Source organism: Argopecten irradians, chromosome 1 (assembly GCF_041381155.1).
Source record: "Argopecten irradians isolate NY chromosome 1, Ai_NY, whole genome shotgun sequence".
Taxonomy (NCBI): domain Eukaryota; kingdom Metazoa; phylum Mollusca; class Bivalvia; order Pectinida; family Pectinidae; genus Argopecten; species Argopecten irradians.
The window spans coordinates 20283825-20309645 of record NC_091134.1 but is presented as its reverse complement, the minus strand read 5'-3'; the positions used below and the strand labels follow the sequence as shown (position 1 = coordinate 20309645).

General features: G+C 33.6%; 2 protein-coding genes across 5 annotated transcripts in view; one reads left to right on the top strand and one right to left on the bottom strand.

The window, feature by feature from the left end:
* Nucleotides 1–25550, bottom strand: part of LOC138320173 (uncharacterized) — a 55337-nt gene extending 29787 nt beyond the window's left edge. The window contains exons 1-4 of one of the 3 annotated variants that reach the window (XM_069263235.1): nt 25418–25550; nt 25058–25169; nt 21032–21143; nt 1504–1615 (exon numbers count right to left, since the gene is read on the bottom strand). In XM_069263235.1, the coding sequence (XP_069119336.1) occupies nt 1504–1615; nt 21032–21058 (139 nt within the window). In that variant the 5' untranslated portion in view covers nt 21059–21143; nt 25058–25169; nt 25418–25550. Of the gene's footprint in view, nt 1–1503; nt 1616–1907; nt 2047–21031; nt 21144–21435; nt 21577–25057; nt 25170–25417 lie in introns of those variants that run through there. The other 2 variants (XM_069263232.1, XM_069263219.1) reach the window with 2 other exon arrangements.
* Nucleotides 4976–8931, top strand: LOC138310012 (uncharacterized). Of its 2 annotated transcripts, XM_069251170.1 has the most exons (7): nt 4976–4996; nt 6725–6775; nt 7151–7248; nt 7424–7563; nt 7677–7789; nt 8185–8336; nt 8457–8931. In XM_069251170.1, the coding sequence occupies exons 1-7, from the start codon at nt 4989–4991 to the stop codon at nt 8663–8665; spliced, it is 771 nt and encodes a 256-aa protein (XP_069107271.1). In that variant the 5' UTR covers nt 4976–4988; the 3' UTR covers nt 8666–8931. The 2 variants fall into 2 exon arrangements, with proteins under 2 accessions (XP_069107271.1, XP_069107264.1); XM_069251163.1 differs by lacking the exon at nt 4976–4996 and having other exon boundaries at nt 6554–6775.
* Nucleotides 25551–25821: the final 271 nt, after the last annotated feature.

Sequence of the window (25821 nt, the reverse complement as noted above, 5' to 3'; positions counted from 1 at the left end):
TAATTATGTCATCATGCAGAATACATTTATTCTAAATTTGGCTGATCAATCATGAATTATTACAGAGCTACATGTCCTCTATTATGAAGTCATTCAAACAGGTATGATTGTAGTGATTCTCAATTGATCCATGTGAAAATTACAAAAAGTCATGATATATGTATATGATGACAAAAAAAATGTTATTTAAATTTTGTTTAATAAAAACTAACTTTTTATGAAGTGACATTTAATATATTTTTGTCTGAAAATTATTCTGTTCAATTTTAACTTCAGAGATTTACATTTCAAAATTCAATTTGCCTTGTATTTAGAATCTAAATATTTATTTTGGTACCAGGTAATCTTCTAGTCAATGATCATAATATTCCTAAAGGGTTTTATTCCCAAAGGAAATGAAGAGCTTTCTAAATGTATGTTTTATTGTTTTTTGAAGAAATATACAAGAAATGAAATCTGTATCGCCAGCCTAGAATAATGGAGACTGCGGGTACAAATGTGTTGTCTAATCAAACTCCTTAATTTATAATGGGTATATACTTAGCTCGTTATGAAGATTTTTTTAGTTAATAAAAAATGGTCAGTATATTATAGCTATATAAGGCCTTCCATTTTGTAATGATTAAAACCCTCTCCTTGGGAAGCAGTGGCCTTATTGGCTATATAATTGAGTGCTACTGTCTTCCCTACACCCCTTTTGTTCAGAGGAAAATGGCGAGGACCATATTAGAGTATTCAATTTTAAGATCAAAGTTGTATGAATTTACAGTCCTATTGAATATGAAAATAATTAGGATTGTTAATGTGAAATCTCAATTAAAAATAACCAAATAGTGATGAATACCATCTTGTGAACGGTATACAAAAATACATCTTTCAATAGAAATTAATCACACATGCAAAAAACTATTAATGTTTAAGAGAAACTATTATACCCCGGTGGGTGCGCCCTGAAAATCAGCTAAATACACCCCATGTCAGCCCCAGCTCCACGCCGCCCCGCGACGCTCTCCCATACACACCCTCCATATCCGTCCCACGCCACCCCACCCAACAAGTTCTAATTTTAATTAGATTGGCAAAATTTCCTATTTATTTTCAGTCTTGACACATTGTGGAAACAAATGGAAATGAAAATTCACGCGTGACAACAAATAAAACAATTTGTCTTCCGTGTAAAAATAGCGCCCCATTTTCTTAATTTTTCAAATAAAAATTCACAAATCAATCTCTAAGAGTTAGTGCATAATTTGGATGAAAATAGTAATAACAACGAAAAAATCACTATTAATAGAAATGCGTCACAGTTCCGAGAAAATGATTAAATTTTTTTTTAAATCACGCTTAAAGGGAACCTACTCTAAGATAAAAGTAAAGATATAGCTCAAACGTGGAAATCCCTGTGTTTTCTAGAGCGTAACGACCAATAACTGATTTGATAAAACCCTCTTCTATATAGCCTTAGTACCAGTGCATACATGATAATGTTGTAGAAATACTCACGGAACCCATTGGGACAATCAACTGCATTACAGTAAATATTTGCACCGTCAGTCACATGTCTAACATATCCGGTAACATCTATCTCTTGGCGATTTATTTCAGCCAGGCAGATCTGCAAATAATAAACAAGAAATAGATAAGCAAGTGTAAATGTTTGTTTGTTTGATTTATTAACGTCCTATTAACAGCTATGGTCATGTAAACCGAAATATATTGTAATATTTTGTGGTATCAACAAAAAACTGTTTTTGATCCGTAGAAAAAAGGATTTAGGTCACAAATAGGTTCATAATAAAGTCACATGGGTTATATAACTATTTATAACCGTGAACTGATGACGTCAAACAGTGATCCTAACTACACGTAGATCCAAATCAAGCAGAATTGGAACTAGACAATCTTACATATGACAATTGTAAAATAGCAAATATTGTCCACCAACAATCCATCTAGTCTGTTATGTTTTAAATCCCAGAAGATAAATGCAAGGCCAGTCTAGTTAATGCAGGCACATTTTTTCCGGTTTACCAAACCATTTATTTATACACCTTTGAGGATTTTCACCGGATGTATAGTACGATGGCCGAGGTGAGCCACGTACTCACAACCATAAGTTGGATATAGTTGTACATACAAACTTGACATAGTTAAGAATTTACTTGTCGACACACACATTTAAGTAGTGTAGTTGTAGACAGCTGATTTTTTACAACGTTACTTGTCGACACACACATATAAGTAGTGTAGTTGTAGACAGCTGATTGTTTACAAAGTTACTTGTCGACACACACATATAAGTAGTGTAGTTGTAGACAGCTGATTTTTTACAAAGTTACTTGTCGACACACACATATAAGTAGTGTAGTTGTAGACAGCTGATTTTTTACAAAGTTACTTGTCGACACACACACATATAAGTAGTGTAGTTGTGGACATTTAAAACTTGAAAACGTTACTTGTTGGCACACACATATAAAGTAGTGTAGTTGTAGACATTTAAAACTTGTCATAGTTACTTGTCGACACACACATATAAGTGATATTGTGTTTCCCACGATACTTGTAATTCATTTGTTTTACTTGATAACCTACTGACCTTTTCCTAGTGGACTAAATTCAAGAATGTAGCCTATTCATTTTTAAAAAGGAACGGGTTAGGAGTCCGTCGTATCCTTGTTAGATTAGTCATTGGTTATCTAAGGTTGCAGCTAGCGTTTGAAACTATATTTGAGGTAAGCATTCATCTTATTTTTGTCCTTGGTATTCAGTCATATCTATCTCGCAGTCACACAACACCTCCCTTGTTAATTACTATATTTTGTGTTCTTCTTGACACGGTTTCATGCATGCTTTGAAAATGGATAACGATATAATCTGCCATCTAGAAAGTGTTAGTTATAGTTAATCTAAGCAACATTAATCTCACATTTACAAAATAACTACAAAGGTGCTGTGGTATATAACCAGATGTTCTATTAGATACTATATTGAATGTATGTTCAAATAGTGATTAATAATTACTTGATTTATTAAAACAATATTATTCCCTGTATGTGTAACTGTTTAGCTCAGTATCGATTAATTAATCTCAATAAAACGTATGAATACTTAGTAAATGTCTAAACGAAAGGGCCAAATTTCTTTACTGCTATTTGTATCATCATTTTTATTGCAGACATGTGATCGGTTTTGTAATCCTCCTTTTCAAAGAGAGTTGGTTTTAATGATATGGGTAAGTCTACCAGTGCGAAATAGTTTAAATTTTACATGCCATACATCTTTCTTGTTTAGTTGAAGTCTTCATGAACAGTTTTTCACTCGTCAGTTTCATATCGATGAATTGTATATTTTAGATTATCGTTGGCAGCAGTGGTATGCATGTGCATACGTTTAATTGAATGATAAGTACTTGACGTGTTGTCGCAATAAAACCTTCAGTTAAAATCAGACGTATAATACAGTAAATTGTGAATAGTTTCCATTTTTTCAGTTAATAGGACACTCTGTGAGTATGCAAGGAACAATTACTCTTACTTTGAAATGTCATCTATGCTTCAAAAAAGATTTCAACATCACACTGAGGTAAAAACTGACCATCTACATTTCTTTTTATGAAAAAATACATTAGAATTACATTTAAAATACTGAATGTTCATTGTAATCTAGTGTTTTTCGCATTTAAACAAAAAATATCGAAATTGATTGAATTTAATTTAGATGATAATATACTAAAAAGAATGTGATACTTAAAGATGAAGAAAACATTAACTGATGTTTGTTTTAAAGAAACTCTATCATACAAGTTTTCTCTTTATTTTACAGCAGAAATGCCATTTGCAAACGTCTAAAAGATGTGGAAATGCAAGCAGGAGAGGACCAAAAATGCATTCTGAAATTGAAAAAAGTCTAAAATACAGGTAATATTTATGCGGATGTGTTGATATAGGTTTCATTTTTGTAATTGGGTATATACTCAGAAATTGATTTGCAGGAATACAGATCAAGACACAGTAAATATAAGATAAGGAATATTGAGTTTTATCTGCAGGATTGCATTACCACAAGTATGTCCGACGACCATTGGTTACAGATTCATGACTGACTATCTTCGAGGGAAGGGATGCTGTTCGAAGGTAAAAAAAGTTTCATGTTTTTCCTTGTAATGAGGGGTGGCTGGCCGTTTTCCGTGTAAACAACCACTTCTCTGAAACTTTGAATGGCACTCATATTCCATTGGTTGCATCCTTATCGGGTGGGAATTCGAAATTGATCAAATACCCCAAGGACGTATTCACTTATAAATCCTTGAATACCGTTAAAACTAGAAAAATAAGACGCGGCTATTTTCTTTAATAGTAAGAGATTACAAGCTTATTTTCAAGTACCGTTTTATTTTCGAATAAGACGGTACTTGAAAATGGCTAACTTTCGAGAGTGGTTTAGTGGTAATCAGTTATGGTACACTATGGTTTTATTTAAGAGGTTTTTATTTATATATTCATTTGAGTTAACTCCCTTACTTTCCCTTTTTGTTACAGAAAAATGTCAATATCTTTAAACAAGATTTATGGCAAAGAAAATGCAAACAACTTAACATATTGTACCAATGTACGGATTAAGTTTAGGGTTATAAGATCATGTTCAGATAACGCTGTCACTAAAATAAATTAAGATCAGTATTGCTTCAGCGATTCTCGGACTGCTTGTTTCACTGCTGTCATCCCAATGATATGTGGTTTGATCAATTGAAATTAAGAGATTGTTATGAAAAATAACTAAATAAATCCTGTGAGCTGAGGACTTCTTGTCTATTCGATAAAGATGTATAAATATATAGATTTCTGTTTATGCTAATTTCATATTAGGGATACCGTTAATGAAGATTATGAGAGAAACACGGATATAGAAGGCGTCGATGCTCGCCGCCGTCGAAGAATTTAAACGTAAAGTGTACATTGAGCATAGGTCCAAATCATGTTTGGCATATGGATGGGTAAGTTGGTTACAGCTTTCATCGTGAATATTGATTGGTTTGAAATATTTTAGCCAAATTATTTAAGTTTTCACTCTTTTTCTGAAAACGTTGTTCCTAGATTAATATCAAAATATAACTTACAAAAATAGGAAATAGTACTATAGTATGTTACCAAATAATATCACCTTTATTCTATTGGTTAAAATCCTCGCTCGTTAATGCGATTATATACCATAATTCCACATGTTGATATCAGCTAAGATGATATCACCTCCCCTAAAAAGTTTGGGTATTGACTGTTGGACGGTAAAAATGCAAAAGCCTTATGGTGACGTCAATTACGACACAATCGAGAATCTCAGAGATAATTCCAACATTCAAATTTCTTTCGTGTTATCAGACTATTGTTGCCATATTAAACGTGGTAGGAGTTTTGGAATTTCTGCATTCGCACTGTAAGTCTAGAGAGAAATTTACTGGTTTATTTGTTGTTTTTTCTTAGAACCAAACTCAACATTTTATTTAAATAGTAACGTGACGAGGAGGGAATACAACAATTCACATAAGTTCTATTTACAAATTTATTTACATTATATTACATAAGTCTCAATCCACATAATCAAGCTAGCCCTAAACAGTACGGTGAGACAGCCCCAAACTCCTTTCAAACTCTCAATGTTCTTAATGCTAATAAATCGCCAAACTATCCTACTATGTTCCTTATACTAACCTTATAGTCCCTTATACCCAGAACTCTATCTAAGCTAGACCTAAAACTAAAATAAGGAGGGGGCATTTTATAAACGGAATGGCCCCGTATCTGAGAGAGTGGACCTAAATCTCATAAATCTCTACTTGACCGGGGAAGGGGGAGGGGGACATTTAGATACAGAGTGCTCGTGGTGTTCTGGGATACAGTCTAGGTTTCAGAGCTAAATTTCATTAATCAACTCCAAGCCCCAGAGAGCACTGATAGCCCAGCAACTTTTATCTGCTGCGTACCTAATTTATTTGTAACTGTCCCCTAACACCCATCCCCTCCCTTATTGGACACTAATGATATAGGAATATAGTTATACAGATTATATGCTAATTTACTACATACTAATGGACTATTTTAACTACGAATTCTAACAATATTCAGTTTCACAATTGTAAGAACTTGTTATGATTCTTAACTAGTAGTATTTCTGAATTATTTCAGATAATAAGAAAAAAACAAACTTAAGATTTAAAATTTTTATACATGAACATTTAGATATCACACCTGCTGATCAGCCCACTTGGTCATTTAGCGCTCATGCCAATCATCTGCGACACCCAGGCTGAAAAAAGGGGTTCAGGTATGCTATGTAATAATCTCTAAATATATGTTGTCTTATAGAAGTTCCAATGCAAGTCAAGCATAAAACTTGCTTGCTATATTTAGAAAACACATACGTATCACAAAGAGGCGAAATATGGAAAGATAAAATAGATAATGGTCATTGATGGCGGCCGGCTTCATTTGATCCGATCATACTTTTTGATCGAAAACATCCATACATGTAATTATATGGTACTTGTCAAAAGTTAGTCGCCATGGAATCCTCAAACATGGTACTTTCTTCAATCCTCAATCTTTTTTACTTTTTATTTATCACTTTCGCATGAAAACGAGAACCGTTTTATTTACTTTTTATTGTTTATAATATTATTTGTGTTCATAAGTCGTGTTTTCATGCAATATTTCCCCCATTTCTTTAGGTATGACAAACTAAAACCATATGGATTTCCAATTCACGGATGCATAGATGGGTAAGTGAATGCAAGAGAAAATATGCAATATCTAATTTACTATATAACACTATATTACGCCAAGTCGGAATGGAAATTCATTACGGGTAATTATCGGTAATTGATTTGTTGGTTCTTGCTTCATTACCGTTTTAAATTTATAGTCGTTCCACCACATTTGCATTCTAAGAGGGTTTTTGTAAAATTCATTTTTACAACAGTATAAACACGGAAGCCGAGAGTGAAAAACTATGATGACTATTCATATAAATGCAAAAATATATATTATGACTATGTAACGTCGATAACAAACAAAATGTTATAGTCGTGTGTGTTTTGTCAAGATTAGTAGAAATTGTTTCATTCTATATAATGATTTCATTCTTCTTATTTTAGGTTTTCTAGAAGAATTTTATGGCTTGCTGTTGCTTATACCAATAATGATCCGCGAGTGGTCGCCCAGAACTTCCTGACGTGTGTTAAGAAATTGAAAGGTTCGTCAATAAAGTTAGCGTTTATTCCAGAACATCAAGCATTGGTATTATAAGGAAATTCATTTTAAACTAACATTAAGTACCCGTATCCTATATGATTTGACATTTCTCCCTTTACACTTATGGGGATTTGTTTTGTTGTAAAGATAAAAACACTAAATTTTCCATCAAATAGGGTGTCCATTGGTTGTACAAGCCGATCCAGGCACAGAGAACACGCACATTGGTGCAATTCAGTGTACATTACGCCATGAAGCTTTAGACTGTTTCCAAGGGATATCTAGCTTTCGTGTAGTGAAATCGACTCTTAATCAGGTAATATAATTTGAAACATATGAAAGAAGAAGCAGAGTGGATAATATTTAAAATTCAAAAGAAAATTTATATATAATATTTTAGCGTTAAAAGATCACTTCCCTATATTTCAGCGAATTGAAGCTTGGTGGAGTACGTTCCGGCGACAAAGAAGTGACTGGTGGATTCAGTTCTGCAAAGATCTTGCTGCAATGGACTTGTTTCGTAAAAACAACGATTTTGACCTGTAAGTATGACAACTAAGATTATATATTAAACAAGTAAAAAAGAATAAAGTGTTAATATTTTTAAAAATATTAACACTTTATGGAGGAATGTTTTTGTGTATTTATGCTTACATACTACTATGGTGAAGATGTTGTTCACAGAAAAGGCTCCAGTACTATCCATCAACCAGTGCCTTTATACTATTGACATTAAGAAGGAGAGTAGAATTTAAACAGAAAACATGATATTCACTCTGCTTCTGCGAATGAACCATGAAATGTATCTCCTTTTTATAAGAATTATACAGTATTGGATATGTCTGAAACGTCATACGTTGTGCAAATTAAGTTTTTTATGTGATGATGAAACAAGTTTTGAAAGTTATTTTATCATGCTATTATTTATTCGTGTTAGGTATTCCATCCGTTTTTGCTTCATGCCACTTCTGCAGAGAGAACTTGATGACCTTGTGGTACAATGGAACAGTCATTACATTGCGCAAAGTCGACAAGCAACATGTCCAGGAGGTCGACCAGATATTCTATTTCAACTTCCAAATTTGCAAGGTAATTGGTGTGTAAATAAAGGATTTTGTTTATAATTCAGGACAGTTTTCAGTTGTTCTGATTTTTTATTAGATGTGTGGTATTCATTATCCATCTTTACATCATACTTTCTATTTGCAGGTGCTACAAATTGTCTTCAATACCTCACACAAGAAGATGCTGACTTTGTTGATGCTATGGCGTTCCCAGTAACGTGCAGGTCGGGTTCGGATATGTTTGACTCGTTCGCCTCAAGCATATTTGAGAGGCATCAGTGGGGCGACGCTTCTAACCCGGATGACGCCTTGCTCCAATATACAACATTGAAGCAATTTGAAAATATGCATTGAAGCTGTAATGTTGTATAACGATGACCATAACCTTACCTTCATCATTCTGTTTTAAGTGTATCATTCATATCTAAGAAAAAATGCTGACACTGTGCCTCTACACATTTATGTGTTTTTCTAACTAACAGGTTACCGGATGAATCATTGCAATTGGAATGTCTAAGTTACATCTAGATATGTATTCTACTTATCTTTTGATGTCATTTAATTGTCATTTATTTGTATATAAAAATAATTTGAAAGCAGATTTCTATGAAAATCGCAAATCTCTTAATTGATGATGGAAATAAAACGATATTACCAAATTAATTATCGCTTCTTGTAAATTCTCTTGATGTATATTTTAATATAGGTATTTCGTGATGTTAGACATATTTTTCTTTTTATTTCAAAGACTGTAAGATACAGGGCTACTACCAGACGGTCTATTTCTACCCCATCGGATAGAGATAATATGCACTTCCGGTGAGGGTAAAGATTTCTCTGTTCTTTACCCAGGGCCCAAAACAGCCTGCACAGAGTAGAACATTGTTCACGTGATAAACCGAAAGTTGTAAAAAACGATCATATGAAAGTATATATTGAACCGGTGCAGTCCAATTGGACAATAGATAATCACATTCGAAACTCGAGCTCACGCGCGTTCTAAACTTTGCACATAATGATCATTGCAATCGGAATTCCACCTACCTTCACATATTTCGTTGATGTGTACCAGGTAAATAGACTGATTTATCTGAGTTTCATAAATTTTATTAAGTATTTCTATGACGGTGAATATTTCAAAATAATTTGGATTCTTGCTTGTCACAGGGCATTAAATTTAACAACGGTTTTCACAAAGTAAAATGAAGATATCCAAGTTGATTTATTGATTTTTTTGTATTTGCAGTTTTAAACATATTGTAGCGTTCCGCAGGGAGCAGGCAATACAACAATTCGCAGGAGTTTTATGTTTATTAACAATATAAACATTAGTCACAATTCACATTAAATATAGCTGTATCCTTAAGTCCTAAAACAGTAACTCCTCTTCAAACTCTATACTCTCCAACTCTAAACTATCCGGCTCGCTAAAAACTTCAAACTATAAACTACCTACCAAAAACTCCCAACTCAAAACTAACAATCCCGCTAAAAACTTCTGAACCCCGAACTATCTTACTTGCTCCTTATATACCCCTATACCTAGAACTTATTCTAAACTAGACCTAACAATAGACTTAAACTTTTTAAGTAGGGAGGGGGGCATTTTAGATACCGAATGCCCGAATGTACCGGTTCTCAGAGAGAGTGGACCTAAATTCCCATAAATCTCTACTTGGCCAAGGTGAGGAGGACATTTAGATACAGAGAGGCTCGGGGTACTAAAACTCATTAATCACTCCCAGCCCCAGAGATCACTGCTAGCACAGCAATCCTTTATCTGCCGCGTACCTAATTGTAATCTGTCCCCTAACACCCATTCCCTCTCTTATTGGACACTAATGATATAAGATTATAGTTCTACAATTTATATCGCTAATTACCACACACTCATGATTATTAACTATGAATTCTACAATATTTTGGGAAATTACAGGGACACGAAAAAAAATAATTCCCTACCAAGACAGTAGGACAGATAATCTCTACCCTCTGGCACTTTTTACTAATTAACAATTCGTGTCACGGACTATAGCAACGGTGCGTTCGCTAAGCTAAACAATGACACATTGACAAAATCAATAGGCAAATCTTTATTGAAAAATTACATTGAGTATGTAAAAAATGTCTTTCTGCAAAAATGTTTAAAACAAATGTTTAACTCCTAACTACAATAATTATTGAATAAAAGGGGGAAGTTAATGTTCGGCACAAAATTTGGGGGATAACCCATTTTAATCTGTTCAAGGACTGTAAAAAATAAATAACTTGTTACTCAAAACACAAAAAAGAAGAAATATAAGTTAATTATGTGGTGCACGATATTTATTCTGATTTTGATCGATACATATTCAATTGAGAAATCATCGTAATATGCGTACTTTTATCAATTGGAATACCTTTAAATACCATGATTTTGAAATATATTAATTTTGAATGATTGACTAATTATTTTGTAACAGGCAATCTGTAGAATCTCAATATGTTGTCTTTCTATAAAATTATACATCTAACGTTTTAGCTCCAATAAACAGGGATCACAGCATTCCCTGTAGAGATAGTGTGCTCCTCTACACAAACCAGATTTATCACACTTGGGGAAAACCCCAATTTTCCCGTTTTATTGTAATGCACCTCTCTCTGAATAATCCGTAAACTGGAAAATGCTATACATAAAACCAAGTGACGCACCGATCTGCTAATTGGCACTAAATCACGTATGATCCAAGTCACTTATTGGTCACTTCAGGCCAGGGGTTTGACGGGTATGAAACACCTTCATTGATAGCCAAAATTAGCTCACTAAGAAATGCCATATCAAAAAGTTCAGTGTTTAGGTTTGTCAATGGCAATGAAAGTTTATTTGTACATGTATTGGCCATAGGCAGTGCAATCGCCGAGAATTCGATTGTTGGCTGCATGGAAAATCCCAGCGTTGGTTCTTCCTCGCTTCCGGTACAGAAACGAAGAATTTTCTCCATGGTGACGTTTCCACGTCTTCCAGCTGAAATGAAAAAAAAAAAACAACATTAGAATGGTTTTGTAGTCATCATAATGCCCGACAACCAGAAAATGACATTCTGACTTCTAATGAAATTTGTTTGCAATAATTCCCCCAACGGTACTCCTTACACACATGACATCTTCAACAACAAGTAACCAATCAACACACGTAGATGTGGCCAACCAATCAAAGTGAACAGATTATGGTTAACCATGTGAAATCCTAACAACATGGCAGACATAGCGACCGATTATAATAGCTATCATGGGATGGATGGTAGCAATGCAATAAAAGGAAATGCGGGGTGCATGTTTTTGGCTTTTGGCGATAGCCGAAGCCTATAGCCGTACTGGGCATCGAAAGTCGTGTTTTGTGGCAGATTTTCCAATAAAAGTATAACGTGTAGAATTTTGTGCATTTGACAAGTGATAGTAATGCGTGCGTCTTAGTACACATCAACTTTTGAACAATGCTTTTGAAGTATTAAACTATAAAGGAACACTTTGGAAAACCACTATAATTTAATATTACTACAGAAATCTGCAGCCGAGTGTAAACATGATACAGGGGTGGGAGGAGGGGGAGCTAGCCGACCGCTGGCCCGGCGGCTATCTTGTTACTGCTGATGTGTGTCGCATACCTTTACCTAACAAAATACGGGCAACTGTCACAGAATTTGTTTTATATAGGACCTACGTTGTATGTGTGTACTAACAGTTACAGGTACCATTTACTTTATTTACATTTTATCAGACCACATGTAATTGATAGCATAACCCTTAGCAATGATATGGAAGGGAATTGTTCCCTATTCAGAACCAATTTTAAAAATCTACCAGATCCTATAAACAAATTGATTTTGTTCATTGATATAATAAATTCGCCATTTTTAAAAACACAATGAACATTTCAGCAAATCACACAATTCATAATCCTACATGTATGATACAGATATGGTAAGATCCTAATGTAGGTTTAACATTGTACAGTGGAACCTCATTAATCCGGTCTCCATTAATCCGTTCCCCGCGGTTTTTGGCTCACCGTGATAGCCGTACTAAAAACATTTTCTAGTTTTGTGTAGACGTTTTCTGCAAAAGTTTGGTATGTTATATTAGTTATATTTATGTGATTGAAGATGTGTATAAACTCTAAACACTAAGTAAATCTGCATTTGAGTTTAAAACATGATACGGGGATGGGAGGCGAAGGGAGCTAATAGACAGCTGGCCCGGCCGGCTATCTTGTTACAGGTCGTATCATTTAAGTTTTCGGCATATAACGCGACCCATTTGTATGTCAACTTTAATGATAATAATAAAGCAGGGTCATATATCACTAATTAAAAGTGGCAGGAAAAATGAAGTGCACAAGTGTATTTCAAATTAGGTAATCAAATGTGTTGGTCGTGTTAAAAACATCTATCTATCTCATTTTATTGTTTAAACAAAACTCATATAAACTATATGTAACATGGGTAATCATTGTATGTACTCTAGTATTTTCACCATATATAGGCCTAGTTTAAGCATCTTGTTTCAGCCGAGAGCCGCGTGACCTTTTGCCTCTTTTTAGACAAAACATATACAGTACGTTCGTGTTGTGCTCCTCTTTATAGTACTATTTTACTGAAACATGCCGCTAGAGACACAGAACGCCCAACCCCCTCCCTTTTGAAGCTGAGCACTAAGCATGTACCGACAATATTAACAATTTTACAGTGTTTTCGATATTCAATTTTCAATTCATAAAAAATGTTTATGCCATAACTATGCATGTTTCAAAATGGAAAAAACCATTTGATAAATTCCATAGCAGTTGGTTATCATTTATGTTTTACACACTCCAGTGTGTTAACACCTACAGCGCCTCTGATTGGTCAATTCCAAGATCTCTTGATTCCGATTGGCTCTCAACTTCGGGCTACTTTTCATAGCGCATTTTCTTTTAAATAGCATTGTATTTACTGTTTAACAGGTAGTTGCTTATTCAAAGTATCAAACAATAGAATATTGGCTGTCTGTTTAGGCACTATATTTTATGGCGGAAAGATATCACTTCACAATGTATGGTGGTAAGTTTCCCTGAACGAAGACGAGAAAATGGTCACCACAGGATAAATATAGAGCTAAAGTTATGGGATAAATAAGTTCCCCAACGCGTGACTGTTGTTTATCATGTTTATCTAAACTCTCGTTAGTGAATTTTCAATTTTTTAAAAGACACTCGCTAAAGTTCGTGTCTTTTCAAAATTTGAAAATTAACTAACTCGAGATTGATAAACAGGAAGTGTTCAATCCTATTACATTATGAAAATTTATTGAAAACGCGTGTTCACGCGGATGGAGTATTTGGCCTAAAAAGCAGTTTTAATTGACATTGACTACATACATTCTTCTTATAGCACACTGACACACTAATTTGAGGTTGTGCTATAGAAATTGCCAATGCGCTGCAAATTCTATCATATTACTACGAAGCACTGCCAGTCGCCCTGCCGGGACATTATCAAAACACATTGTTTTCACGAGCAGAGAGGTAGGAGGTCATTGGCCTAGTTAAACTGTGAATTAAAGTAAGCGGGGAGGAACATTTAGACGATTTAGACGAGCATGAAAGGCCTAAGGATCATCTATTTGTAACAGGGTACAGGATTTACAATAAATTTATTACCTGCCTCTGCCAGAGATCGAACTCGGGACCTCTGGATTACTAGTCTGACGCTCAACCGATCGAGCTAAAGAGAAGCTCTCTCTAGCCGAGCGATATATTACGGCTAGTATTGACCAGGGTTACATACTCCCCCTCCAGGAAACAACTCGTCCGCGAGTTTCCAGGGGTCACAACAATTTCTTTGCAGGTATCGTGAAGCACCATTCCCGAGTCCCTACATGGGCGCCAATGTAACAGGGTACAGGATTTACAATAAATTTATTACCTGCCTCTGCCAGGGATCGAACTCGGGACCTCTGGATTACTAGTCTGACGCTCAACCGATCGAGCTAAAGAGAAGTTCTCTCTAGCCGAGCGATATATTGCGGCTAGTATTGACCAGGGTTACATATTCATACACAGATCTAAACTAAAAAGTTTATGAAGCTTTGAATTAATCAAATGAAGAACAGAAGATCATTATCAAAACAAGGATTCAATTTTGGAAGGTTTTAGCATAAATGTAATTGATTTTGAAATACATTGTCTATGGACGTGGGCTCATTCAGGCACAGGAAATATATGCATTGTCGTCTTATCTCTTTTATTATTACAATGCAGATGTAAACACAGTAAGATTGCGTAAAGTTTGTTTTCTTATGTATTTTGTGCAGTTCTTAAGAGTTTAAAGAATTAAGAATGTTTGGCCTTGTTTATTAATTCCTCTGATCGTATATTAAAATATTAAAAATTATGAACTTTTGTGCTGGTGAATATGATGCGATATGAACTGGAAAAGGTAGATTTACCTCGGTCAAAATCATTTTTACAGATCATAATAAAGAACGCAAACATTTAAAAACTTATTTATTCACTGTTTTACATGTTAATATCGTTCATCTACAATATGTCATTAAGAATGGTTACTTCCCGAACAATACAATCCGTTAACGAATACATAGTCCGTATACAATTTATTTTATTATCTTATTTAAAAGGAACAAGAGGCCTAGAGGCCCTTGTCGCTCACTGGGTTACTGCACATGTAATTATGAATGATACTAGCTATTCAAATATTAGTAATATCGGTTACTCAGTTTCAAATACAAGCTCGGTCAAACTGGCTAATTTTGGCACCGCCCCTTATGCCCAAAGAGAGCAAAAAGCAACAATTAGTAAAATTAGAATCTCTGCCTTTTAAGTATTCTACTCGCTATGCATTGACCTCTTTTGGCCCCGCTCAACAGTGTACAGTTGGAGTCTGACTAGACTGGACACCAGACCCTAAGTTGTTGAAAACACTTTCTCAGCAGAGTTCGTCTAGATTACCCCCTAGCTTGAAAACTGGAATCAGATAAGTTTTAGTAAAGATACAAGTAACCAAGCCACTTTAGTGATTTTATTTTCAATATTCTAGAGACTGATAGCCAGTCTAGGATTCTACCTGTCATATTTGGTTTAATATCAACGAGGGGTTATGAACGAGAAGTCGATTGTTGATAGACAGACGGACGAACGGACGACGACCGCTACGGTTTTGCAATAAGCTCACCCCAATTAGTTAGTCGGACCAGGTGACCAGATACAAACTATAAACAGGTGCTTCTAATTATGAACGCAAGGTCATAAAGCAAAGATAAGAATCTATAGAAAAGACAAAAAATGTACTCACGTAAGTCTTCAATTGTCAATAGCCCATCTTCTCCGATCGGAAATAGAATGACAGTGTCGTCCTTTTCATCAGAGCACTTTATTCGGATGGCAGACCTATAAATAGTATAATCACTAACCTTTCAGCAAATACAATCCGAGAGATTTAACAAAGACAAATCTGATATCGAAAATTTCAAAAATACTCACATTTTCAGCCAAATCCTTTCCTTTACAAAACTTCAGAGAAAATAACACGGTGTGAGATTCCTACAGCCAACATATACCATACACCCAACATAAATCTTAAAGATAACGTGGATACGCGTTTACAGGTACGGAGACGAAACGAGTTGATGCTACGAGAAACTAGGTGATAAATGTAACCCATTACAAAAAGGTCTATAGGTTACCACATATTAATCAATTATTTTGGGAAACAACAGCATTATTTATATACGTGTGACGACAAGAAACTTTATAAAAATTCAGTTGTCTACAACTACACTACTTATATGTGTGTGTCGACAAGTAACTTTGTAAAAAATCAGCTGTCTACAACTACACTACTTATATGTGTGTGTCGACAAGTAACTTTGTAAAAAATCAGCTGTCTACAACTACACTACTTATATGTGTGTGTCGACAAGTAAATTCTTAACTATGTCAAGTTTGTATGTACAACTATATCCAACTTATGGTTGTGAGTACGTGGCTCACCTCGGCCATCGTAGCATAGAGCGTACCACGTCAACTCTATTTGTTATCGATATATTAGGCAAGTTTCTATTTATGTTGAAATATTGATGATTGTATAACAGTAAATCAAATTTTCATTTCAACAAATTTTATTTCGAATAACGAAAAAGGATTAAAGCGAATAGTCGGGCAAACAAAGGCTAAATCGGTAAAAATGGTGTAAATTTATCCAGTATAATTTGTTATGAAATAGAAAAATATAATCTCCCATCAAAATCGCTCTGTATGCGATGAAATTAATATATATTAAAGGAATCCCAATGTGTCCTCCCGACCGGCTATCAGTGCAGTTCAATCTTAACCACTGGTAGCCCTGTTCTGTTAATTTTCGTTCTTAAACTGTTATTTTAACCATATTCGTGATTTTTTAAATATTTATGTTGGTTATATCTGTTTTACTGTTATTATCAAAATTTAGTTATCTTAAACTAAAAGCATTATTTTATTGTTTTCTAGCACACGTTATATTTTTGCATGCGTTTGTCTTTTTTAAATGATGTTAGATTTAGTGGCTGATGTTATTATTTATTTTGCATTGTTATTCATTTCATTTCACGTGTTAGTGTCAGCAATGATTGTTAATGATTTTGTTTCCTATGTTATTGCTAGAATGTTACGTGATTTTTATGTGAAACTTTGTTAGCATCAACAGAACATGTGATTATTTACGTGACCACGTTACGAGTATCGTTGGAAATGTTATTTTTTTTAAAAATCGTTATTTTTTCGTGGAATACCACTGCCTATTGTTCTCATTGACCCCCTACGGCGACAGCGCAGTGAGCCGGCGGGCGAGCTTCGCCAGTGTGTTGACCACTGATCATGATCACCCATAACGAGAGCACGGCACGATATAGTCGACTGGCGGTATCGCTGTCACTGTATCGCTACCGTATCGAATGTGCTGTGCAACTGAGTATGGAATATATATAGTTTTCAGTTACTATATTTACAGTTCTTTTTCTCCAAAGTTTGCATTCACTGTATAAATTAATTGAAAATTCCTTACATATAAGGGTTGTGATGGAATCAGCAAGGACGTTTAAATCCTTGGAATCGGTCATAGTTTGACTACACTGTGCAAAGATTTGATGTTTTTTAACATATTGTGTATTTCAAGTTTATTGTTTATTACGTTATAAATGTGATATATAGATATGTTTCTGATAACGTACGTAATCTGTTTTGATTAACGAAATTGTGTACATTTCTTGAATGGCTGATTAACAAAATTATTTGTCGAAGTTATGCATATTGTGGAATCTGTTTTGATTAACGAAATTGTGTACATTTCTTGAATGGCTGATTTATATATATCACAACAAATATTTAATAAATAGACATAAGAAGAACATGTCTATTCTATACTGCGATGTGTTACCTGGTATTTTTTAATTTAGATATATTAAATCTGCGAACAAATGCGACCACAAAAGGCCAATATTTACATATGATTTATGCATCTCCAGTCCTGTCACACACAAAAAAAATTTAAAAGGATTTGAATGCACATGACAACCATATTTAAATAAATGGTGACATTTTAAACAGAATATTATACAACAAATCTATTTTTCAACAAACACATTGCATTGCTATAGCATAGCAAACCCCTTGTACATATATCTTTAAATCATATACATTTACTTCTGACATGTATGTAAAATTCTTTGAAATACATACATTTGACGTTTGTATTTAATTAAGGACTGTAGTATGAGTAGTATGAACTCGCCCCATAAATGGAAATATTTGTTGTCAACGGAGTTCATACTACCATTAACGCAATCAAAATGAAGATCAATCCTTCTATTTATATGTCTGGTTTGGTTTTAAACAGAATAAAGCTGGTAATTACATTTATGGTCGCCTAGGTTGTTAGGCTAAATAGAATGCGTTGACGCTAATGTAGACGCATAGAGCTTCATAGAGCAGAAGAAGAGAAAATTGTAAATGTTCTGAGATAAATGACATAGCATACCTCAAACAAGTAGCCCTTTAAAGTCCAAGCAAAGACATGACATATATTTTGTAAATGTAAGATACATGTTAGAGGATACTTACCACACACATTTTATAACATTTTTAGCCTTTACCAAGACTCTGTAATTCAAAATAATTTGCATGTTGATTATTGGACAACATATTGGTGTTTCCGCCCTAGATTTGTGTTAAGCTTTGACGTACCCGGCATGCACTCTATTTCCACTTTTCGACATCGTGGGATATCCGTGGTGTACACTACATCCCTGGAGTGGACACTCTTTGGCTGTATGCATCCTGTAGGACACTGGAGACAGGAGTCATCGGTGAAGTTTGCCTTACAGAACGACAGTTCTAAAGAAAAATAACAACCTATGTAAATGTTCCAATCAAAAGTATATTTTCTCAATAAAAAATAGAAAATTTGAAAGTATAGAGACACACTTAGTAAATTGAAATTTGGAAACGTATTTATGTATCTGTTCATTCGGGGTGCAAACGTTATTTTTTGTTAATGTTTAAAGGTCCTCAAGACGACGAGCGTAATTATTATAGCAAATCACTTTATCTGTATGTTATATTCCGCAATCCAACATATTTGCGAACACAAAAATCCACGATAGAATTTTTCGCGAAATATTAAAATTCGCGTTTGCGTTTTCTCGCAAAAATACGCTAAAACTTGTATCATACAAAAATGTTGTGTTGTACGATAACTACACTGTTAGTGACTATACACGGACACATATTTGATATAACACGAGGCTCAGTCGAGTCTAATACAAGTATTTGGCAATTAAAATATTTTTATATCAACTTTGAAGGTCACGTACTGTATGAAGAGATCATCAAGTCAAAGTCTCATAATATAAAAGGTACAAATCAATATTAAAGTGTACAATTAATCCAATATATGATACTCATCCTTGATAATGTACTTAAAAAATAGTAATAATATATTTATCTCAAAACGTATTTCTTTAAATCAGGGAGAGGGCTTATATAGGCAAAGCCTGCTGCTCAATCCCTTAAATCGAATGATTTCATAAAATATTTTGAAATGAAATGAAAAACGTATTTCTTTACCTACCTTAGAGATTTTAAACCCCATTACACGAGAATATTATGGGAATCATGTACACTGCTTTGTTGTCTAAGTCGGCTTCAATTATAATATAATTATCATCCGTTTTCCATTCTAAAATGTCATTATACGTAAGTTTCGATAAGTTTGATACGTTTTATATACGTGGTCCAGAAGCAATGACCAAGGTTCTTTCAACATATTATTGACGCTTGCTAAATTAAAATTCTTATTAGTCAATTCGATAGAATACAGCCAGGCAGGGCCTATATATAGCTTTAGTTACGTAATTATATTTCCATGTACATGTATAGCTATGCTATAATGAGAATTTTAATAATACAACAGTTAAAGGGAACTTACTAGTACACATTCAAACTCATTAAAACCAAACAAAAACATTTCGATATACTGTTTCCATTATACAGTAAAGTAATTATCTATTTAAGATATATAAACTATAAGCTTCTCAGTTGTAGATAGATATTGAATATAATTCCAATAGTCCTTGAAGTGTATCAAAATAAAATGCATATACTGTATTGATGATAAATTTCGCAGGTCAAATCTTTTGCGATTTGAGATCAAAAAAAGCGGTTTTACATTTTCGCGCGATATGGCTTAAAGGGTATATACATGTATATGATTCAATTATTTTTCAAAATTCTTTAGATCAAATGTTCGCGATCGCAAATGTCCTGCGAAATCGCGAAAATAGCCGGTGATACAGAATTCAACAATGTGCCTTCCGATTTAATATAAGTATTCATTTATTCGATTAAAACCGCCATAATGTTTTGGAAACATAAAATGGTTCTTCAAATAATTAATATAAGAATATTCACTTATATATTTATTATTTCGTCGTATTTTTGACTAATGCTATACTCAGGTTGGTTTTAAAATGTATAATGTAACTTATCTGTAAAATAAACTTCCTTGTCAAAAGCAAACAATCTTTATTTGTTGTCTCAACAAGTAATGGCTGTATTGCAAAAAAATAAAAACATATATTTAAGATTTAGAATATTTGTTTTACTTCTTAGTGCATGTCATTCAAATATTAGCAAGCAAAATTTCCAATCTAATTAAAATTAGAACTTCTATGTCGCTCTCCGTACGGTACGGAGAGCGACATAGAAGTTCTAATTTTAATTAGATTGGCAAAATTTCCTATTTATTTTCAGTCTTGACACATTGTGGAAACAAATGGAAATGAAAATTCACGCGTGACAACAAATAAAACAATTTGTCTTCCGTGTAAAAATAGCGCCCCATTTTCTTAATTTTTCAAATAAAAATTCACAAATCAATCTCTAAGAGTTAGTGCATAATTTGGATGAAAATAGTAATAACAACGAAAAAATCACTATTAATAGAAATGCGTCACAGTTCCGAGAAAATGATTAAATTTTTTTTTAAATCACGCTTAAAGGGAACCTACTCTAAGATAAAAGTAAAGATATAGCTCAAACGTGGAAATCCCTGTGTTTTCTAGAGCGTAACGACCAATAACTGATTTGATAATACCCTCTTCTATATAGCCTTAGTACCAGTGCATACATGATAATGTTGTAGAAATACTCACGGAACCCATTGGGACAATCAACTGCATTACAGTAAATATTTGCACCGTCAGTCACATGTCTAACATATCCGGTAACATCTATCTCTTGGCGATTTATTTCAGCCAGGCAGATCTGCAAATAATAAACAAGAAATAGATAAACAAGTGTAAATGTTTGTTTGTTTGATTTATTAACGTCCTATTAACAGCTATGGTCATGTAAACCGAAATATATTGTAATATTTTGTGGTATCAACAAAAAACTGTTTTTGATCCGTAGAAAAAAGGATTTAGGTCACAAATAGGTTCATAATAAAGTCACATGGGTTATATAACTATTTATAACCGTGAACTGATGACGTCAAACAGTGATCCTAACTACACGTAGATCCAAATCAAGCAGAATTGGAACTAGACAATCTTACATATGACAATTGTAAAATAGCAAATATTGTCCACCAACAATCCATCTAGTCTGTTATGTTTTAAATCCCAGAAGATAAATGCAAGGCTAGTCTAGTTAATGCAGGCACATTTTTTCCGGTTTACCAAACCATGTATTTATAAACCTTTGAGGATTTTCACCGGATGTATAGAGCGTACCACGTCAACTCTACTTGTTGTCGATATATTAGGCAAGTTTCTATTTATGTTGAAATATTGATGATTGTATAACAGTAAATCAAATTTTCATTTCAGCAAATTTTATTTCGAATAACGAAAAAGGATTGAAGCGAATAGTCGGGCAAACAAAGGCTAAATCGGTAAAAATGGTTAAATTTATCCAGTATAATTTGTTATGAAATAGAAAAATATAATCTCCCATCAAAATCGCTCTGTATGCGAAGAAATTAATATATATTAAAGGAATCCCAATGTGTCCTCCCGACCGGCTATCAGTGCAGTTCAATCTTAACCACTGGTAGCCCTGTTCTGTTAATTTTCGTTCTTAAACTGTTATTTTAACCATATTCGTGATTTTTTAAATATTTATGTTGGTTATATCTGTTTTACTGTTATTATCAAAATTTTAGTTATCTTAAACTAAAAGCATTATTTTATTGTTTTCTAGCACACGTTATATTTTTGCATGCGTTTGTCTTTTTTAAATGATGTTAGATTTAGTGGCTGATGTTATTATTTATTTTGCATTGTTATTCATTTCATTTCACGTGTTAGTGTCAGCAATGATTGTTAATGATTTTGTTTCCCATGTTATTGCTAGAATGTTACGTGATTTTTATGTGAAACTTTGTTAGCATCAACAGAACATGTGATTATTTACGTGACCACGTTACGAGTATCGTTGGAAATATTATTTTTTTTAAAAGCGTTATTTTTTCGTGGAAATATCACTGCGTATTGTTCTCATTGACCCCCTACGGCGACAGCGCAGTGAGCCGGCGGGCGAGCTTCGCCAGTGTGTTGACCACTCACCCATAACGAGAGCACGGCACGATATAGTCGACTGGCGGTATCGCTGTCACTGTATCGCTACCGTATCGAATGTGCTGTGCAACTGAGCATGGAATATATATAGTTTTCAGTTACTATATTTACAGTTCTTTTTCTCCAAAGTTTGCATTCACTGAATAAATTAATTGAAAATTCCTTACATATAAGGGTTGTGATGGAATCGGCAAGGACGTTTAAATCCTTGGAATCGGTCATAGTTTGACTACACTGTGCAAAGATTTGATGTTTTTTAACATATTGTGTATTTCAAGTTTATTGTTTATTACGTTATAAATGTGATATATAGATATGTTTCTGATAACGTACGTAATCTGTTTTGATTAACGAAATTGTGTACATTTCTTGAATGGCTGATTAACAAAATTATTTGTCGAAGTTATGCATATTGTGGAATCTGTTTTGATTAACGAAATTGTGTACATTTCTTGAATGGCTGATTTATATATATCACAACATTATATGAGGCATATTTTGGATTTTGGAACAAGTGCTATATATTCAAAATGAACATTACAAAATCTACTATACCGACGGTAATTCTATATGATATGTCGTATCGTACAGGGAAGACACAAATAAATATCAAATGCACGTCCCTTGAATACAGTAACAATACGCATGATGCAAACTGACATGCATTTATTTAATTAAATACACTGTATTGTACGTTTTGTATACGTTATGAAAAGTGAAATATATATTCAAGTTCATGCTAAAATCACTGTCAAAACAAACTCCATTGTATCCGACTTGCTACCGCGCAGGGACATATAACATGCGCAGCGACCCGTGAAAATTGCAAGAAGTCTGTATCTTTGATACATTGTAAATTGCAAAAGAAGTTTTGTGACTGTAAATAAAATGGATATTTTTAATCCGTTTCAATTAGAGACAATCTTGAATTAGAAGCGATAAATGGATATGATGGTTGACCATAAGTACTTGACCAATACGTTGTTTTGATCCATTGCGAATACACTTGTGTTGTGTGTTGCCTAACCGAATGTAAACGAGAGTACATTAATTTACTTGGCAATACCGGTTTAATAATCGTTTCAACATGTGTAGTACAATAAAATATTATAATTTACTTTTTAGGAATATATAGTAAAGAGGGCATCATATAAATTGAGGAGTAATTTAAGAAGTTAGCAAAAACTGCATCAATAATTAGTTTTTGTTTTCAAGACCGAGCAGTGTCAGACTTTCATTTTTTAATCGATGATTTTACGGAGTGTATACGCACTGCGTATATTATAGTGATATATAATTAGCAATGCCTTTGGTTTTTGATGGTTATGTAATACCTTGACCAGGATGTTGTTTTCCTGTACACGCCGCCATTCATTGAACTCACCTGAAATTACCTGGCCGCGGACAATTTGCTATTCGGTGGACTATATCGGGTATTTACTATTGTATTACTGTCAATCAGGTTAGGACCATCCGTTAATTTGATTGTGATTTGAATTATGGAAACCCCGTATACATCTATGCTCTAGGTTTTTTATTGTCACCTCCATTTTTGAAATGAAGATGTAAAAAGCAAATGGAAATTAAATATACCTGAAAAAAGCGGTTTTACATTTTCGCGCGATATGGCTTAAAGGGTATATACATGTATATGATTCAATTATTTTTCAAAATTCTTTAGATCAAATGTTCGCGATCGCAAATGTCCTGCGAAATCGCGAAAATAGCCGGTGATACAGAATTCAACAATGTGCCTTCCGATTTAATATAAGTATTCATTTATTCGATTAAAACCGCCATAATGTTTTGGAAACATAAAATGGTTCTTCAAATAATTAATATAAGAATATTCACTTATATATTTATTATTTCGTCGTATTTTTGACTAATGCTATACTCAGGTTGGTTTTAAAATGTATAATGTAACTTATCTGTAAAATAAATTTCCTTGTCAAAAGCAAACAATCTTTATTTGTTGTCTCAATAAGTAATGGCTGTATTGCAAAAAAATAAAAACATATATTTAAGATTTAGAATATTTGTTTTACTTCTTAGTGCATGTCATTCAAATATTAGCAAGCAAAATTTCCAATCTAATTAAAATTAGAACTTCTGCATTGTATGTCGCTCTCCGTACGGTACGGAGAGCGACATAGAAGTTCTAACTTTAATTAGATTGGCAAAATTTCCTATTTATTTTCAGTCTTGACACATTGTGGAAACAAATGGAAATGAAAATTCACGCGTGACAACAAATAAAACAATTTGTCTTCCGTGTAAAAATAGCGCCCCATTTTCTTAATTTTTCAAATAAAAATTCACAAATCAATCTCTAAGAGTTATAATTGGATGAAAATAGTAATAACAACGAAAAAATCACTATTAATAGAAATGCGTCACAGTTCCGAGAAAATGATTATTTTTTTTTTTAAATCACGCTTAAAGGGAACCTACTCTAAGATAAAAGTAAAGATATAGCTCAAACGTGGAAATCCCTGTGTTTTCTAGAGCGTAACGACCAATAACTGATTTGATAATACCCTCTTCTATATAGCCTTAGTACCAGTGCATACATGATAATGTTGTAGAAATACTCACGGAACCCATTGGGACAATCAACTGCATTACAGTAAATATTTGCACCGTCAGTCACATGTCTAACATATCCGGTAACATCTATCTCTTGCCGATTTATTTCAGCCAGGCAGATCTGCAAATAATAAACAAGAAATAGATAAACAAGTGTAAATGTAAACCGAAATATCTTGTTGTAATATTTTGTGGTATCAACAAAAAAAACTGTTTTTGATCCGTAGAAAAAAGGATTTAGTTCACAAATAGGTTCATAATAAAGTCACATGGGTTATATAACTATTTATAACTGAACTGATGATGTCAAACAGTGAATTAACTACATGTAGATCCAAATCAAGCAGAATTGGAACTAGACAATCTTACATATGACAATTGTAAAATAGCAAATATAGTCCTCGAACAATCCATCTAGTCTGTTATGTTTTAAATCCCATAAGATAAATTCATGGCTAGTTTAGTCTAAGCACATTTTCCTGGTTTACCATACCATCTATTTATAGACCTTTGAGGATTTTCAATCGATGTCACGCCATCTCTGTTTGTTGTGGATATATTAGGTAAGTTTCTATTTATGCTGAAATATTGCTGATTGTATAACAGTAAATCAAATCATATAAATATATTAATATAGTGGTTGCTTATTCCTGATAGAGTAATGTAATTGTAACAATTAAAGGATTGTTAGATTGCATTTATTGGAGATATAAATACAATCTGGGTGGTAGATAATATTTATATTAGTATAGAGTGTAAACATACCCAATAAT